Source organism: Crassostrea angulata, chromosome 2 (assembly GCF_025612915.1).
Source record: "Crassostrea angulata isolate pt1a10 chromosome 2, ASM2561291v2, whole genome shotgun sequence".
NCBI lineage: Eukaryota > Metazoa > Mollusca > Bivalvia > Ostreida > Ostreidae > Magallana > Magallana angulata.
This window is the reverse complement of record NC_069112.1, coordinates 48,968,186-48,987,469: the sequence shown is the minus strand read 5'-3', so window position 1 is coordinate 48,987,469 and position 19,284 is coordinate 48,968,186. Positions and strand designations below refer to the sequence as shown.

The following is a 19,284-nucleotide window of genomic DNA, read 5'->3' as shown; positions in this document are numbered from 1 at the left end:
ATATATGAGACACCCCCCTCTCTATCCAACCCCTAAAAATATTGGCTTGGGAGAAAGGTAGAGGTGTAGATACAGAAAGGCTACACAATGGTAGTTGGTAATGTTACTTGACTGCATCATCTCCTACCCTACATCCCCCCCAAAAAATGTTTGGGAGAAGAATTTGGATCTATAGAAAGACACAACAATAATAGTAGGTAATGTTACCCCACTGTACCTTCCCTCCCTCCCCCCACAAAAAAAGGGAGAAAAGTAGGGGTGTAATGCGAGACACCACATTAGCTGTGGTGTTACTTGACTGTAGGGTGGTGGGCGGTAATGTTACCTGACTGAAGGGGTGGTGGGGATATTGTTACCTGACTGTAAAGTGTCGGGCGGTGGTGTTACCTGACTGTAGGGTGGTGGGTGGTGGTGTAACCTGACTGTAGGGTGGTGGGGGTGGTGTTACCTGACTGTAGGGTGGTGGGGGTGGTGTTACCTGACTGTAGGGTGGTGGTGGTAGTGTTACCTGACTTAAGGGTGGTGGGCGGTGGTGTTACCTGACTGTAGGGTGGTGGCGGTCACTATCTCAGACTCCTCACTAGAGCCATTCCTGTTATATGCTCGGATGAAGAAGTGGTAGGTGGTAAACGGTAACAGCTGCTGCACCAAGCAATGGTTGTCCTTCTGAATGACCAACTGTTTTAGGTGTTCTTCTGCATAAAAATGATGGTTAAAATGTATTTTAAGAAAAAATAATGAAATTCAGGGACTGTCTCAAAATGCACTTTTTTGTAAATATATATAACTTCCAAGTGACATGTCTCAAAACTTTGAATGAATGGATACAAGATTTCTGTATAAAGTCATTTAAATACAGTCAAACTTCCATATCTTAAAATATCAGTAACTTGAACTCGCTGGACAAGTCAAAGTAAGTTGGAAGTCCCAACTTGTTTCTCTTTATGTATTGAGACATTGTGTTCTGACAAGAATTTGAAAGCCGCTGAAAATTTGGTTACCAGTACCTCAAAATCCCAACCTTTCGTATATTAAGTGATACATCAAATCTTGCCTTTTGTATCACGACTTCATGACTTACAGTTTGTAAATTATAAGACAATTTACACAATTATGTAACCTCAATATACCAACCTTTTGTGTCGGGCGAGACCCATTTATAATGGACTGTGTAGACAAACACATGGCAGCATGGCACATCCCACGTCACGTTAATGGCGGTGGCCGACACAGGGGTCGCCTTTACTCGATTCGGAGGCAAGGGGGCATACTCTGTGAAAAAAAATAGCAAAAATTGTTAAAACAAAAGCATTCAAAAATATTTGAAATATGCCATTTCTTTTTTAAAAAAAAACACTTGTTTGATATAGGATGAGAACAAGTCTCAATATCATCGGTCATCTCATGGGGGAGACCTCAAAATATTGTTGGCTGTACAGGACTGGGACCTCTAAATACTTCTAATTATTGAAAGTGGGACCTAAAAACTTAGCTAATGATAGGTTGGCAGGGGAAACCTGAACTGTTGAGAATTTTTTGGTAAGGGCGAGGACCTTTATAAATATTGTTACATTATGAAATAGAGAGGAAAGGTAATGATCGTTTATATGTGTACTATGAATTAGTCTTACAGAACAATATTAATGGGACAACTGAAAAATTGAAAGTTTGATAAATATTTATATTTTGGTTTGTTTTTTCACAATCCATTAAGCTGCAACATTATTTTCAATCTATTTACGATTTCAACTCAAATACAATTAATGCAGTGCTTGAAGGCGCCCTTCATGGCAATGTTTCCTGCCAGATCCACATTAAACCTCCGTCAATACGAGAAATCCAAAGTAAATGATCGGTTCATAGTCATCGCTCTCAATGTTTACTCAAGAATTAAACCACGATCAAATGGCTTTTCATCTATCAATCATTATTTAATCAGCATTTCCAGCAAATCTTTCTTATTTTTGAATGCATTGTTTAATGAACTGTTGAATAAGGACACCTAAAAGTCCTTTTGCTATATGGATTGCTCGAGCTCTGAGTTTCATCCAACTGAAGGTTTTCTATATATGGAATGAGTACATTACCTATCAATTTATGGATTCTTTTGAATTAGATTTATCCATCATAAAAAAAAAACCCATCCCACCCCAAATAAAAAGCCAATCCTAGCTTCCATCCCTTCTTCCAGGTAAACATTTGGATTCACCACACTAACTAATTTAATTTTTATACTCACTTCCTAGTGTTATCTGGATCCATCTGGATCCACCACACTAACTAATTTATTTCTTATACTCACTTCCAAGTGTAATCTGGATTCGTGCTGTAGCAGTTTCAGATCCATACGGATTCTCTGCAATGCACTGGTAAAATCCGGAATCCGATATACTAGTATCCAACACAAGCTGCTTATTGTTTTCCTTGAACTGAAAATTAAATAAAATCATTAATTTTTGAAAGTCTAAGAACGTAGGACAAGGGAGAAAACAAGGGAGAATAATCAAAGGGAGACAACTTTTTGTTGTAGACAAAAGGGAGAACCCTTGACTATGAAAGAGAGAGATTTATTTCTGTGAAGTCAAAGGGAGAATGCATAAGCTTCGTCAGAATTTTTATCCAGAAATATTTTTCTATTTGATGACAGGGAGACTAAATGGGGACTGGTTAATGAAATTGATTGGGAGAACTCTTTGATGATAATAACAGCTGAGGACACAACTAAAATTGAGACATTAGAAGACTTTCTTCTTTTCTAGCTGGAGAGAAAAATCATAACGAATTCTGATGACTAAGGCCAAGGAACAATAGTTTTAAGAAAATCAGAGCCCAGTACCTTGAATTACATGTAGCATAGACTTTAGTTAAAATTCGATTATTTTCAAGACACTTATCAATCATATATATGTATATAGGTACAACAAAGTCTTATAATGAGTTGTGAATTTTACTTGTATTAACATTAAGACAAGACTTATATACTACGTACAAATTCTGAGACAGCTTAAATTAAATCATTTCATGATTCCAGATGACGCCAGAACTATAACTTAAATTTATCTTGAACAATGGAAAAAGGGTGGGGGATGGAATTCTTAATACTCCAAAGGTGAAAAATTGGGAACATAAACAATGACTGTCTTAGACACTGCAATACAGTGAGGCTCACATTTCAAAAGCTCATTTACAATAATATATCTTTTCTATTATGAAGTTGATGTGTTACAAATTGACCAGACCAAAAACATAAGACAAGCTAGCTGGTTGAAAATTACCATGAAAGGTAATACTGGATTAGAAATCAATGCAACACATTGTACTAATGTCAGCACTAAAAGGCTGTACAATTTATTTATCTTTTTAATAGTTGCACCATCTGCACTTATAGGAATTTTTTCTTGCATCACTGATTGGTTTTAATCTTCAAAAGATATAACTGTCTAGCAATTAAAAAGGACAAAAAAAGAATTTTTGGACAAAAAAATAAATCCTGAAGTCCATCGCAATTCACTCAAACAAAAGCCTTACTAATATTTGCTTTTGGACCTTGGATCTAGCGTTTAGGGGAATATTCAAGGAGGCCACGGATTGTAAACAATATCAGTCCATGACGCTTTTTTTCAAACTATTATAGAAATTAATAGCTATCAAACTCTTTTTGTCTTTTTGTGCATGCAGTTCAAAGTAGCTTATATAGAAACACACAGTAAAATGGCCGCAACCCAAAAACCCAATTTAATTTTACAACCTTCTGAATTTATATATACTGTGGAATCATTAGAATTCGTGGTGGCTTAATTTTTGGGGTATTCGTGGGTAGCCCTCGCCCACAAATTTACATCCTCAATGAAGACTAGTTATAAAAGATTTATTTTACCTTCTGAATTTAAAAAATTGACATATCCACGAAAATACATCCTCATGAATAAGCAAAAAACCCACAATCAACGATCAAGGCCCCCCTGAAATTAAATGATTCCACAGTACTCGGTACAATGTCATGTACTTCACTTATGATATCTTAGCATGTGTATGTTGTAGGTGAAAAATCACATACAACTCAACAAAATTCTTCACTGTTCGGAAGTAAAAAAAAAAAAATCGCAATCAAATGGCAGCAACCATTGAGCTTCTTTAAAATCACATACAATTCGATAAAACTCTTCACTTTTCTGATGTAAAAAACACTACAAATGGTGTATTAAATGGCAACCACTTAAGAGCCTCCTTAATCTGATACTCCTCAGTAATACTCACCAGAATGTGGCCGGGGTCCTCCTTCACCTTCTTCCCGTTGTGGTACCATGTGTAGGTGGGGGTGGGGTTTCCCTGGGCCTCACAGTCCAACCTCGTTCTCAGGACCACAGGGTAATCCCCACTTTTGGGTCTTGTCACCAAGGTTGGAGGGTCTGGAAAAGAGAAAATATTGTCAAGGGATCATAATCAAAGTACTGAGAAGGAGAAATGATGTATGTTATGATGTCTGAGGTCATAATCAAAGTACTGAAAAGATGTTATGATGTCGGGGGTCATAATCAAAGTACTGAAAAGATGTTATGATGTCTGAGGTCATAATCAAAGAACTGAAAAGATGTTATGATGTCTGGGGTCATAATCAAAGTACTGAAAAGATGTTATGATGTCTGGGGTCATAATCAAAGTACTGAAAAGATGTTATGATGTCTGGGGTCATAATCAAAGTACTGAAAAGATGTTATGATGTCTGGGGTCATAATCAACGTACTGAGAAGAGAAAATGACGTTTGGGGTCATAATCAAAGTACTGAGAAGATGTTCTGAAGTCTTGGGCCATATACAAAAACATGAGAAGATGTTTTGATATCTGGAGTCATAATTAAAGTACTGATGGGATGAGATTAGAAGGTACATGCTTTTTTTAAATCTTTCACCTTCTGTTTTCTTTTCACAGTCAGACTTTGGCAGAGACAGAAACTATAAAAATTTTGTCGCAGATATAAAATCATGTCCTTCACTAGTTGTTACAAATCCTGTTCATCATGTTAAGGTTCACAGAGTTTCACAGCATGTTTAAGAATTTTCAGCTGCCTTTAAGGGCTAGTAACATATCGATTTTAACAGCATTATGCAATATTCAATTCATTATTAAATAAATGATATCTACTGTGATTATATTTGGACAAAAGGTGGTATCTAAAACTTATTTGTCAGGGACAATTCTTATCTTATTAATCTCACTATGCATCAGATATGTCGAAAACAGTTTTTAATTATAGAATTCTACATTGATTGCCATGATTTTCCTTTTTTATATACATTTGCAAGGATTCAAAGCCTGAAAGTTTGTAAACTTTGAGTGACATTGGTTAGAACTATGGTAACATTGCTTTTTTTCTCCACTTTTTCATGTGCTACAATATTGATCGACTTATGAAGTTCTAAAAGTTGGCAGACACATTAAACCAATAAATAACAAAATATGAGACCACTTTGTCAAAGTTTGCAAAATGTATTACCTCTCAATAGACAAATAATAATCAAATAAACATCCAAAAGATCACGAAAACCAGATCGTAAACAAGTTTACTCAGGGAGAAAAAACGGCCATTTTGCAATAGCTGAGACTTGTGAAGGGACAAAAATCATTGTTGGTTGCAGAATTGCAATTCATATATCACATTTTATACAAAGTCAGGGCATCTGTTTTGAACATCATTGGTTATAGCTGATTGTGTCATTACAAAATCCTTGTTCGCTAAAGTTAACCCATTATTTGATTTTTCCCAGTAGGGGAATTGTTAGAAGGCGAAAATGAATAACAGTGACATTTTCCGCAGAGGAGAGTGGGTGTAATACTTATATAATCCAACCAGACTGACATTCGTGCACTGTAAATCAGACATGAAGTGCTAAAAATAAACTGAAAACAGATCTGCTATTACCTTCTTTGACTTTTTTTCAGTATTTTCAATTTAATGAGACCATAAGATTAAGTACTTGCTGTAAAAAAAAAAATCCTTTCAAATGCTAAATATATAAAATTCATCTAAAATGTTTCTGTACATCATTCCAATTCAAAATTACATAATAGTCAAAGAAAGGATAGAGATGCATGCAATTATAGTCATATTATTTAAAATCATTTCATTTTTCTTCTATGATTTTATTCCCCTGGCATTCATTTTGTTATGAACAAATTGTAATACCTTGCCATAGATAAATGTGGAGGGGTTCGAATTTTATTTTCATTTTCGTATTTTGGGGAAGTACTGTAAATTCCTTATATTACGCGAGTACTTAATTCCGCAATCCCACCGTTTTGTATAAAATATAAAATTTTAGAATATAAAATTGCAAACGCAGATGTTTTATCCTTATTTCTTATAGTTATCAACATTAAAAAAATAATGGCGAGATTTGAAAATCTGCGAAGGGTGCTTCTTGCGATTTAACGTGGATATTAATTCCTCGCGTTTAATTATGAATCTACAGTAATAATGCAAGACACTTCAACATAAAAATCGGCAAGAAATACAGTGACATCATACATTGCTATCACGGTTATGTTTCTAAAAGATATTTTTGGTGTATCACCTTGGTCAATTAAGTCTAAGTGAACTTTCTATTTACTGCTTCTTCTTTTTTTTTGGAAATTTGTAGTTTTTTGCTGAATGAATTTATTCCAAAAACTACAATTCTATAAAGATCCAATTTTAATACTTTTTTTTTTGCAATTCGACTATACAGTCTAATATATGTTGCAGTTAAAAAGATATATTCAATATTAATTCCAAAAATAGACAGTCAATTATATTTTAACAACTTAATGAACATTAATTAAGAGTCACTAGCCATCAGCAGGAAGCAATAAAATGTGTCGAAATTAAGTTTTATATTTATTTTTTTATATTCATTAGTAAATACAGGTGTAGCTAGATCTAATTAAAAAGAATTTTTATAACTTCAGCCGTCAGTATAAAAATTGTTAATATGAAATCAACATGAATTTCTGTGAACTATAAACTACAACAATATAAATGTCTTCCTTTTTTTGACAGTTTCTAATAATTTTTTATTTTCTGAACATGCAAGAATTAATAATAATTCAAGTTTTATCGACCTATTTTACATGCACAGTAAAAAACAAAATTGATAGAATCTTTAAGTTAATTAACAGAATTTTTTTTTTAAAATTGTTGTTGTGAATTGAGTGTCAGCTGCACTTTACATAACATTGGTTGTTGTCGATGACAAATAAATTGATTTATGATAATTATTTAACATGTGTTAATAGGAGTGACATTAGAGGACGGATGTTGCCAATGGGGTATTGTTCTGTAGCCATGTTGAATAATCAGATTCTGAATCTGTGCATCATCACAGCAGTGATATCAATCATAATTTCTTTGTCAATTTATTGATAAATTAACAAAACCAAGATTTAAGGCCGGGTATGGGGCACTATAGAGATAAATTGATAAATTAACAAAACCACGAATAAAGACACTGCATGGGATACTTCAGATATTCATCCAAATTCTAAAATGTCCTTGAGGGCCCATTTGACTACTGTAACAGCCAATTCAGGCTTTCATTGGTAATTGAATAACACTCTAAAGGCCAATAGTAATCTTTTCATTGTATAGTCACTGTAACATATTTGAATTTGGCTGAATGTATTACATAATTATCTATTTGTTTGTACAATCTTGGTGGATAATAGTAAATATATTCTATCAAAAACAAAAATGAAGTCATCACTGACTGAGTGATGTTAAACATCTGTGTATTCATTACATAACAAGGTAATGTAATATGCTACTGTATACAGTACAATTTAATGTAATAAATTAGCTTTCGTAATTGTAACTTAATATACTAACATTACATTGTGATGTTATATGTTGTATTTTATTGTAATATAATATGCTACAGTACTCATTGTAATGTGATATGCTTTAATACAATGTTGTGTATTATGTTTGAAATTTAATTTATCATTAATACATTTAAATGTAATCTACTGCAGTACACTGTAATGCAATATGCTATAATACACTGTAATGCAATATGCTATAATACACTGTAATGTAATATGCTACAATACATTGTAATGCAATATGATACCTTACAATGTAATGTAATATGCTACAGTGCACTGTAATATAAACTGCTATAAAGCATTGTAATTTTAAATGCTACTTTGCATGTAATTCAATATGCTTCTAACAGTACAATTTGCAATGTAAAATGTTATCATACATTGGTATGTTATATGCCATCATACATTGTAATGTTATATATGCTACTGTATACAGCTAGCTAGGACTCACAGTGAACATTGAGAATGGTCTTTTCTGTGCTGTTCCTCAGGCCTGAAGAGGTCAAGGCCACACATCTGTACACGCCCTGGTCACTCTCTGTGACCTTTGTGAACCTGAGGTTTCCCGGTCCCATCCGCCTCACTCTGAATCCTTCTTCAACTGGTACCTCTTTGGTCTGGTCCCCAGTGACAACTTTAATTCAAAAAAATATTCTATCAAAAAACTCACTAAATTAAACCTTTAAAAGTATTATTTTTTAAATCAACTTTCAAGACACATTCAGGGTGTTCCAACTTGGTTTTCAAGGCTTTTTTCATTATAGCTTGGAATATTGTTTACGATTAAAATTTGTTTTTTCAAAAACAAGCACATTATTTGAATCTTTCAACCTGTGATCTAAGGAAAAGTCCCACTCACTGATTTTCTGCCATGAGCTTTGGAGGTTGGGAATACCGTCTGCTAGGCACTCCAATATGGCTGACCCACCGACCGTCGCGTTGACCTCGGTACTGACTGTCACCACCCAGGGGGCACGGGTCTGGCTACCTGTAACGAAAACCAGCAACACTGAAAACCTGGACCATCAGTATACATACATGTATATGATTATAATTGGATCAAAATTCAGCAATGTTCTGTAAGGACAATCAGCAACACCGAATATTTAGCCACAGACTCCTACAGTACAGGCAACGCGGATCCCGTATTGGCACGCGTTACCGTCACAGTATTTTTATCGTTCCCGCGATACACCATCGCGGTTTTTGATCGCGGTATGGATTGCGACCATGATGACACCGCGACGGTGTGATTTACCGTTATTCCTGCTGCTGCTTGTTTTTGTTACTTTACCTGTACTGTACATTACAGGCAATGCGGGTCGCGTAAATACACGTCAAATATGCGATATCAGATTTAAGCATAACAGTTGTATTGTAAATAAATTGTGGTCCATATTATTATAAAATTAATAAATTATATTTATGAAATAGAATTTCCTGAAATCGGAAACTACATTCGAATTACAACATAACATGATTATTACGCTGGTAAATTTTGTGATGTGTAAATAAGAACACATATCTTTGTATTTGACATGCTTATTTCAGTTATTATTTCTATTAGTTGATAATCCTGTTTTTATAACAATCCTAAAATTAAATATTTTTATTAGATGAACTCGTATCAATGCAGAGCAATTTCATCTTCTCATTTTATAAGTTGACACCCATAGCGCCGTAAACTGTCAATACATGTGTATGTTTTAAATTGAGAAATGAACAAATGTCGGGAATCAACTAACAAATCTATTTTTCCATTCAATTATAAAATTATCATTCATATTTAAAGTTGGTGCTGCGTTAAAGCACATGGAATCATAACGTGTTATGTCAGTATGCGTTTCCTGTGTATACATATAAAGTTTAAGTCACGATCATTTTCTGTGTATACATGTAGTGATTATCAAACTCAGGGTAGAAATGACATGCCCTTAAGGGTTTTCACACCTATTCACGACAAAAGAAAAAGTTTACATCGCGTACGGCTTCGTCTAATCGCACAACACCTTACAGGAGAGAGAGAGAGAGAGAGAGAGAGAGAGAGAAAGTTTAGGCGTAGCCTAATTTAACGTACACTTATGTTAAATAATACTGATATCCAATACTAAATATTCATAAAATTAGTATTCATAAAAAGAATATGGTACACTGTGATTTAATCCATCATGCAATTTCAGATTTGAGTCCACGTGCTGCACCTGTCAATCAAATCAGCCCGCTAGCTCTACCACGTGTTCCCTCCATGATAAAGTTTCGTACTATCAGTTTTATTTTTAATAAAGAAAATAAGAAGTATGTCTAACAGTTAAGTTTTTTAGCTCACCTGAACCGAAGGTTCAAGTGAGCTTTTCTGATCACCCGTTGTCCGTCGTCCGTCCGTCTGTCCGTCCGTCTGTAAACTTTTCACATTTTCAACTTCTTCTCAAAAACCACTGGGCCAAATTTAACCAAATTTGGTACAAAGCATCCTTATGGAAAGGGGATTATAAATTGTTAAAATAAAGAGCACAGCCCTTTTCAAAAGGGAGATAATTGCGAAACAGTGAGTATAGGGTGCATGTCTTTAAAAATCTTCTTCTCAAGAACCACTGCACCAGAAATGCCAATATTTACACAAAAGCTTGTATATATAGTGAAGATTCTAAATTGTAAAAATCGTGACCCTCGGACCAAAACTGGGGCCCCAGGCGGGGTTCAAAGTTTAACATAGAAATACATAGGAAAATGTTTAAAAAATCTTCTTCTCAAGAACCACTGCACCAGAAATGCCAATATTTACACAAAAGCTTGTATATATAGTGAAGATTCTAAATTGTAAAAATCGTGACCCTCGGACCAAAACTGGGGCCCCAGGCGGGGTTCAAAGTTTAACATAGAAATACTTAGGAAAATGTTTAAAAAATCTTCTCAAGAACCACTGCACCAGAAATGCCAATACATACACAAAAGCTTGTATATATAGTGAAGATTCTAAATTGTAAAAATCGTGACCCTCGGACCAAAACTGGGGCCCCAGGCGGGGTCAAAGTTTAACATAGAAATACATAGGAAAATGTTTAAAAAATCTTCTTCTCAAGAACCACTGCACCAGAAATGCCAATATTTACACAAAAGTTTGTATGTATAATGAAGATTCTAAATTGTAAAATTGTGACCCTCGGACCAAAACTGGGGCCCCAGGCGGGGATCAAAATTTAACATAGAACTACATATGAAAAATGTTTAAAAATTTTCTTCTCAAGAACCACTTCACCAAAAATGCCAATACATACACAAAAGGTTGTATATATAGTGAAGATTGTAAAAATCGTGACCCCCGAACAAAAGTGGGGTCCCAGGAGGGGTTTAGATTTTAACATATATAGGAAAATGTTTTAAAATCTTCTCAAGAACCATTGTGCAACTGTTTGGGATATTACTATGCATACATGTACATCCTTAAATAATGTAGATTCAAAAAATTGTAACTCCCGGACAATTGATGGGCACCAAGAGGGGTTCAAAATTTAAACATTTTAAAAAACAAAGGAAAAGTTTAAAAATTTTCTTCTAAAGAACTACAATGTTTTAGTTAGTGGAATATATATGCATGCATCCTTCGCTTATGTAGATTCCTAATTCGTAAAATCGTGACCCCCGGACCAATAATGGGGCCCCAAGATGGGGTCAAAGTTTATTATAGAAATATAAAGGTAACAGGTTAAAAAATCTTCTTCTCGAGAACTACAATGCTTCAATTTGTGAGATTACTATCATGCATACAACCTTGGATAATGAAGGTTCAACAGTTTTAAATTAGTGACCCCTGGACTAATACTAGGGACCCAAGATGGGTTTAAAGTTAAATGTAGAAGTACCGGTATATATGGAAAATGTTTAAAAATCTTCTTTTCGAGAACTACAATGCATCAATTTGTCACATAACTACGTAAGCACCCTCAAATAGTGTAGATTCGAAATTATAAAAGCCGTGACCTCAATCTAATACTGGGGCCCCAAGAGGTGTTCAAAGTTTAGCATAGAAATATAGAGGGAAAATGTTGAAAAATCTTTTTCTAGGGAACTATAATGCTTCAGCTTGTGAGATAACTATGCAAGCATCCTTAAATAATGTAGATTCCAAATAATTAAAACTTTAGCACTGGACTAATACTGTGGCCCCAAAAGGGGTTCAAAGTTTAACATAGAAAGATATATTGAAAATATTTTTAAAAAGTTCTTCTCGAGAACTATAATGCTACAGTTTGTGAGATTACTATGCAAGGATCCTCAAATTGTGTAAACTCTAATGTAGTGGAACCAAGAGTTATCTTTCTTAATGTTCTGTACAGTCTGAAAGTTATTCCTCTTGAAGTGGAACTCTTCTACGTTCAGTTTTTCAGGTTGTGTACGTGCGGTCCCACCGCAGTGCTACACATTTTCATTCCTATGTTACTATTTATGTTGTTCAAGCCAACCATAAAAATCGGACCATTACTGGGTCCCCAGAAAGGGGTTCAATGTTTAAAATAGAAAAAGCATATGCTACGAAATGTAATGTTACAAGGAACTGCTGTTCAGGTGAGCGATGTGGCCCATGGGCCTCTTGTTTTTACAATGTTCGTGATCCATGATATACTGTGTTTGGAAAGTTAAATTTGGTGTGTTTTTTCTCTATCTCTCGTTTAGTTTATAATGGTTTTTTGTGGGAAAGAACATCTTAAACTCGTTTAGCGATTAAAGAACGCAGTAAAATGAATCAATTATTTGATATAACTATTAGTAAAATTGTTTGATATGCATGTAGAATTCTTCTTGGTCAATCGTTACACAGATTATCTACCTGCCTCATTCCTGTGTATTCTGTGCGTTCAAGCGTAGAGTGATTTCCTGTCAGTGCGATGGTTTCACACCTTTGTGTAAAACAATTGGGACTTAAGTCAAATAAAGTTAACTTCGATAGTCATGATGGCGGGGTAAGGTTACGAAAACGGGAAACAGGTTTACATATTTGTAGTAGCTTTATATTCAATAAGATTACATGTCCATGCACACATAAAATGATATAAACAATACATTTAATGAAATGTTTAAATGTTTTTTATCGGCATGAAATATCAACAGCAAAACTTCCAAAACATGTTCTTAATTTCTTTGAAATGTGTAAAAACATAAGAACAGTTTATCAACATTTCTTTCTCAAAAACAAGAGGCCCATGGGCCACATCGCTCACCTGAACAGCAGTTCCTTGTAACATTACATTTCGTAGCATATGCTTTTTCTATTTTAAACATTGAACCCCTTTCTGGGGACCCAGTAATGGTCCGAGGTTTATGGTTGGCTTGAACAACATAAATAGTAACATAGGAATGAAAATGTGTAGCACTGCGGTGGGACCGCACGTACACAACCTGAAAAACTGAACGTAGAAGAGTTCCACTTCAAGAGGAATAACTCTCAGACTGTACAGAACATTAAGAAAGATAACTCTTGGTTCCACTACATTTAATTGAGTTTACACAATTTGAGGATCCTTGCATAGTAATCTCACAAACTGTAGCATTATAGTTCTCGAGAAGAACTTTTTAAAAACATTTTCAATAGAGAGGTTAAGCATTTAAGCGTGTACGTCTACGGGTACATGTAGAGCTGCAAGTATGTTTACACGTACACGTACCAAAATTTGTATATATGTTAGTGTACGCGTACGTGTAAAATAATTAGATTCAACGTTTTGAACATGTTCAGTTAACTCTCATTGTTTATGAAATAATTCTTTGACTATGATGAAACCAACAGCATAGTTGTCCTTAATTTATCGTCTGCTTTACATTACACAACATCTTATCTACACTTAGTCTCTATTCTTATCAAAAAATGCTACGAGTTTTCTTCTACGTGTACTTTTGATTCTACACGTTTTGTACAACTTGTAGAATTTCGCGGTACACGGAAAATGTGACGTAGTACACATAAAATTAGGGGATTCCCCAAGTTACACGTACTCGTACACGTACACGTTGAAATGCTTAACCTCTCTAATATATCTTTCTATGTTAAACTTTGAACCCCTTTTGGGGCCACAGTATTAGTCCAGTGCTAAAGTTTTAATCATTTGGAATCTACATTATTTAAGGATGCTTGCATAGTTATCTCACAAGCTTAAGCATTATAATTCCCTAGAAAAAGATTTTTCAACATTTTCCCTCTATATTTCTATGCTAAACTTTGAACACCTCTTGGGGCCCCAGTATTAGATTGAGGTCACGGCTTTTATAATTTCGAATCTACACTATTTGAGGGTGCTTACGTAGTTATCTGACAAATTGATGCATTGTAGTTCTCGAAAAGAAGATTTTTAAACATTTTCCATATATACCGGTACTTCTACATTTAACTTTAAACCCATCTTGGGTCCCTAGTATTAGTCCAGGGGTCACTATTTTAAAACTGTCAAACCTTCATTATCCAAGGTTGTATGCATGATAGTAATCTCACAAATTGAAGCATTGTAGTTCTCGAGAAGAAGATTTTTTAACCTGTTACCTTTAAATTTCTATAATAAACTTTGACCCCATCTTGGGGCCCCATTATTGGTCCGGGGGTCACGATTTTACGAATTAGGAATCTACATAAGCGAAGGATGCATGCATAGATATTCCACTATCTAAAACATTGTAGTTCTTGAGAAGAAAATTCTTAAACTTTTCCTTTGTTTTTTAAAATGTTTAAATTTTGAACCCCTCTTGGTGCCCATCAATTGTCCGGGAATTATAATTTTTTGAATCTACATTATTTAAGGATGTACATGTATGCATTGTAATATCCCAAACAGTTGCACGATGGTTCTTGAGAAGATTTTAAAACATTTTCCTATATATGTTAAAATCTAAACCCCTCCTGGGGCCCCACTTTTGTTCGGGGGTCACGATTTTTACAATCTTCACTATATATACAACCTTTTGTGTATGTATTGTTATTTTTGGTGAAGTGGTTCTTGAGAAGAAAATTTTTAAACATTTTTCATATGTAGTTCTATGTTAAATTTTGATCCCCGCCTGGGGCTCCAGTTTTGGTCCGAGGGTCACGATTTTTACAATTTATAATCTTCATTATACATACAAGCTTTTGTGTAAATATTGGCATTTCTGGTGCAGTGGTTCTTGAGAAGAAGATTTTTTAAACATTTTCCAATGTATTTCTATGTTAAACTTTGAACCCCGCCTGGGGCCCCAGTTTTGGTCCGAGGGTCACGATTTTTACAATTTAGAATCTTCACTATATATACAAGCTTTTGTGTAAATATTGGCATTTCTGATGCAGTGGTTCTTGAGAAGAAGATTTTTTAAACATTTTCCTATGTATTTCTATGTTAAACTTTGAACCCCGCCTGGGGCTCCAGTTTTGGTCCGAGGGTCACGATTTTTACAATTTAGAATCTTCACTATATATACAAGCTTTTGTGTAAATATTGGCATTTCTGGTGCAGTGGTTCTTGAGAAGAAGATTTTTTAAACATTTTCCTATGTATTTCTATGTTAAACTTTGAACCCCGCCTGGGGCCCCAGTTTTGGTCGGAGGGTCACGATTTTTACAATTTAGAATCTTCACTATATATACAAGCTTTTGTGTAAATATTGGCATTTCTGGTGCAGTGGTTCTTAAGAAGAAGATTTTTAAAACATTTTCCAATGTATTTCTATGTTAAACTTTGAACCCCGCCTGGGGCCCCAGTTTTGGTTGGAGGATCACGATTTTTACAATTTAGAATCTTCACTATATATACAAGCTTTTGTGTAAATATTGGCATTCCTGGTGCAGTGGTTCTTGAGAAGAAGATTTTTTAAACATTTTCCTATGTATTTCTATGTTAAACTTTGAACCCCGCCTGGGGCCCCAGTTTTGGTCCGAGGGTCACGATTTTTACAATTTAGAATCTTCACTATATATACAAGCTTTTGTGTAAATATTGGCATTTCTGGTGCAGTGGTTCTTGAGAAGAAGATTTTTAAAGACATGCACCCTATACTCACTGTTTCGCAATTATCTCCCTTTTGAAAAGGGCTGTGCCCTTTATTTTAACAATTTATAGTCCCCTTTCCATAAAAATGCCTTGTACCAAATTTGGTTAAATTTGGCCCAGTGGTTTTTGAGAAGTTGAAAATGTGAAAAGTTTACAGACGGACGGACAGACGGACGGACGGACGGACGACGGACAACGGGTGATCAGAAAAGCTCACTTGAACCTTCGGTTCAGGTGAGCTAAAAAGTGTCTAGTTATTCTGTTAAGAGAGAGACTCTGTCAACCTCGGAGAACGCTAACCTCCGTCACGGCGGGTAGCTGGTACACCATCGCGACAACATGACAAGGGATACCCACAATATCTTTCGATTACATAATTTTATGCAACTCCGTTTATCTCTAAGGCTCCTTACTCTCTATTTGTTATACATGTAATTCAGTTCAGAGAGATACATGTTAATTTGATTTTTCGCATTACGATGGGGCGTTTTCGAAGGTGGCAAAAAGTTGATGTGGAAGGAGAGGCTGGTAGACACTCGGTATCTTCCATCTCTCGCAGCTTGGCCCTCATGTCCTGCTTACATCCAGCATGCAAGACCACAGCTCGATCGACTTCCTTAGGTCGGCCCCACTGAACGTCATACTCATTTCCACACTGAATATTCAAGTCAGACTGAGTCTTGAAGAACACACGGCTTCGCACTTAAAAGATTTTCGTCGCAAACGTAACGCACTAGAAAGTGGGAATCCTCGCGCAGTGACAAACGACGAGCCATACTTAAATTAACGCAAACAAATTCACTAAAATGTGAATTCACAAAAAATGTTCTTTTTACGTAGAAGACCTTGTAAGAAATGAACCTTGTAAGAAATGAACGGTACGTGCTAAAATACCGGGTTGGTAGTTTTATAGGAAGCCCTAAATTTTATTCACTTGCTCATCATTAGTTGCCACGCATGGACTTCAACAACAAACAATACAAACGTAGGCGGACCAATTAATTGTTAAGAAAACACAATCACACTGCGTACACATTATATTATTGGCAATTTAAGCCATTTCATGATAATTTTTAATTTAACGACCTTCTTAAAATATGATAATGGATTCGAAAATATTTTATTTGCAGTTCCTGCACAAGTATTAAATTAAATACTTTAATAATTTATTTAATAGCTATGAAATTAAAAAAATAGTAAAAAAGACTCCAAGTATTTCGATTATAATCTCTGTCAAAATCTGGTTAAATATCGTCATTAAATATAAAGAAACATGCAATTTATTTGTCATTCGGGGAGATAACTCCCGCTTGTATACGATACTTTTCCATGGATAATTTTACCGTGGCGGGGACAGGTAGATGATGAGTTTACCGTGATGGGAACGCGGTATACCTGTATCACCTGGCCGATCACCTCGATGTGTTTATACCGTAACAGGGCGCGGGAAACACGGGATCCGCGTTGCCTGTACTGTATATAGAAATAAATGGAAAACTTAAGTTTTCGCAATTGTAAAGCATAAGCCAGATTTGGCCAAGATGAGTCTGAATATATGGTACAGTAACTGATTTCTGATGGACAAACAAACAGACAGACAGACAGACTGACTGACAAATAGACAGACTTATAGGGTATCTGTAGAGCAAGATCCTAATAATGTCCTAATTAAGTCATGCAGGCACACGTAATTCTATAGACTTTGGAAACTGAATGGCAGGATCTTTGATTTACATTACTCAAATGTTCTACAATGCAAACAATCTTTCAGGGCGGTGCACTTTTTAACAATTTTTTCAGTCAGTAAATATTGGAAAAAATAGCAATGTAACAATGGCCATCACTATTATAATACTCTCAATGGCAGGTGCGGCCTCGAAAAAGTGCACACAATGATTTTTGTAATTCAAACTCAATGCTATTGTGCTATAGGCATGATGCCTTATGAATCAAATGTCTAAAAAAGTTCGCATAATGAATATACCCCCAGAGCCCTTTTTTTTTTTTTTTTTTTTTTCAAATTCTCCCTTCCTCCGAATGTTGACAAATCAATTCTCGGGGCTTAATTGACAACCACTGTTGTCCCTATTCTTTATTTTGCTATTGATCGGTGCATATTATTTCGTTCATGAATTTATTGTGTCAATATTTCAGAGCACCACTATAATTCAAACAACCGACAGTCATCAAACGATCATTTACGGAAAGATTTTGGACACTTTGTTCAATATCTTCCCCATTCGGAATTCACCACAGCAAAATATCTGAATGAACAAGATTATGTTATATCCGATAGATCCGGTTTTTTTAAAAATCAATTCAGAAAACAAAAGGCAGATTTGATATCACATATTACTGCATCCTATTCGTTTTGATCTTTGAAAAGTATAAATATCTGATTTTTAATTTTCAAAATTCTAATCAATTGTATTTAATTTACAATTGAATCCATAATAATCGATGTGATCAATTTTCAAAATTTTGTTGGAAAACGAATTCCTGTCCTGCACCTTAAGAGATATTACTTATATATCAAGCAAAATTTTCCTCATTGTAGAAAGTTTTGCTATCAAACTGTGCTCTGTAGCTTGCATCAACACTTGGGGAAAGACCCTCTAACCTAGCCAAGAAATACTTTAAATTATGCTGTTTAGCATTTAACATCCATCCCCCATGAATGAAAGTCTTTGGTCCAGAAATCAAATTTTAATTGGTCCTCTCAGATATTAGGATAAAAAGTAGTATCAAGTTTTATTTAAAACAACAATTTAAGCTTCTTGTCATCATACAGTGGCTGCCTATCAAATTCCCCTGAACAGACTACGACTGAAACCCCACATTGTTAGATCATTGGAGGCCCTAAACTCGTTACTGACCTAAATCCATGTCCCTTTTGTTTTCTTTGCATATCTTGCGAGATTAAGTCGGAGGATGATGGATAAAAAAAAAATAATGAATAAAACGTAAAGTCATATGAAGAAATAGAAGTCCTTTATCTGTATTTTATTACTAATTTAATTTTATTGTAACAAGTTTTATTAAGCGCCTAATGTGGTACAAATTCTCAAGGTAACACCACATAGGCCTCCGAGGATATTCAATCATTATTATATAAGATTGTGTAAAAACTTAGTTTAGAACCTTGGAATAATATAATTAGGAGAAATATCAATTACATGTTTAACTGCATGTCTGTTAATATATAAAATTGCTCTGTTTGATAACCAAAAAAAAGAATTGGTATAATGTTTCTTGTCTTTAACTAATGTCAGCATGCAATATTTAATTGAAGGCAATTAAGCATGCGAATTCATTCTGTGTTTAAATGGTGTCAAATAAATGTTAATCAAAAGAAGCAATTTCAGAAATGATACTTAATGTTTTCAAATGTTAGTGTATACCCAACAATTTTCTCTT

General features: G+C 34.8%; 1 protein-coding gene across 1 annotated transcript in view; it reads right to left on the bottom strand.

Annotated features, from left to right (window-relative positions):
• The window catches only part of LOC128173808 (protogenin-like), a 99,097-nt gene that overhangs the window by 49,784 nt on the left and 30,029 nt on the right, over positions 1 to 19,284 (bottom strand). The window contains exons 5-10 of the mRNA XM_052839474.1: positions 8,721 to 8,849; positions 8,313 to 8,495; positions 4,258 to 4,409; positions 2,303 to 2,429; positions 1,135 to 1,272; positions 540 to 695 (exon numbers count right to left, since the gene is read on the bottom strand). Of these exons, the coding sequence (XP_052695434.1) occupies positions 540 to 695; positions 1,135 to 1,272; positions 2,303 to 2,429; positions 4,258 to 4,409; positions 8,313 to 8,495; positions 8,721 to 8,849 (885 nt within the window). The remainder of the gene's footprint in view (positions 1 to 539; positions 696 to 1,134; positions 1,273 to 2,302; positions 2,430 to 4,257; positions 4,410 to 8,312; positions 8,496 to 8,720; positions 8,850 to 19,284) is intronic.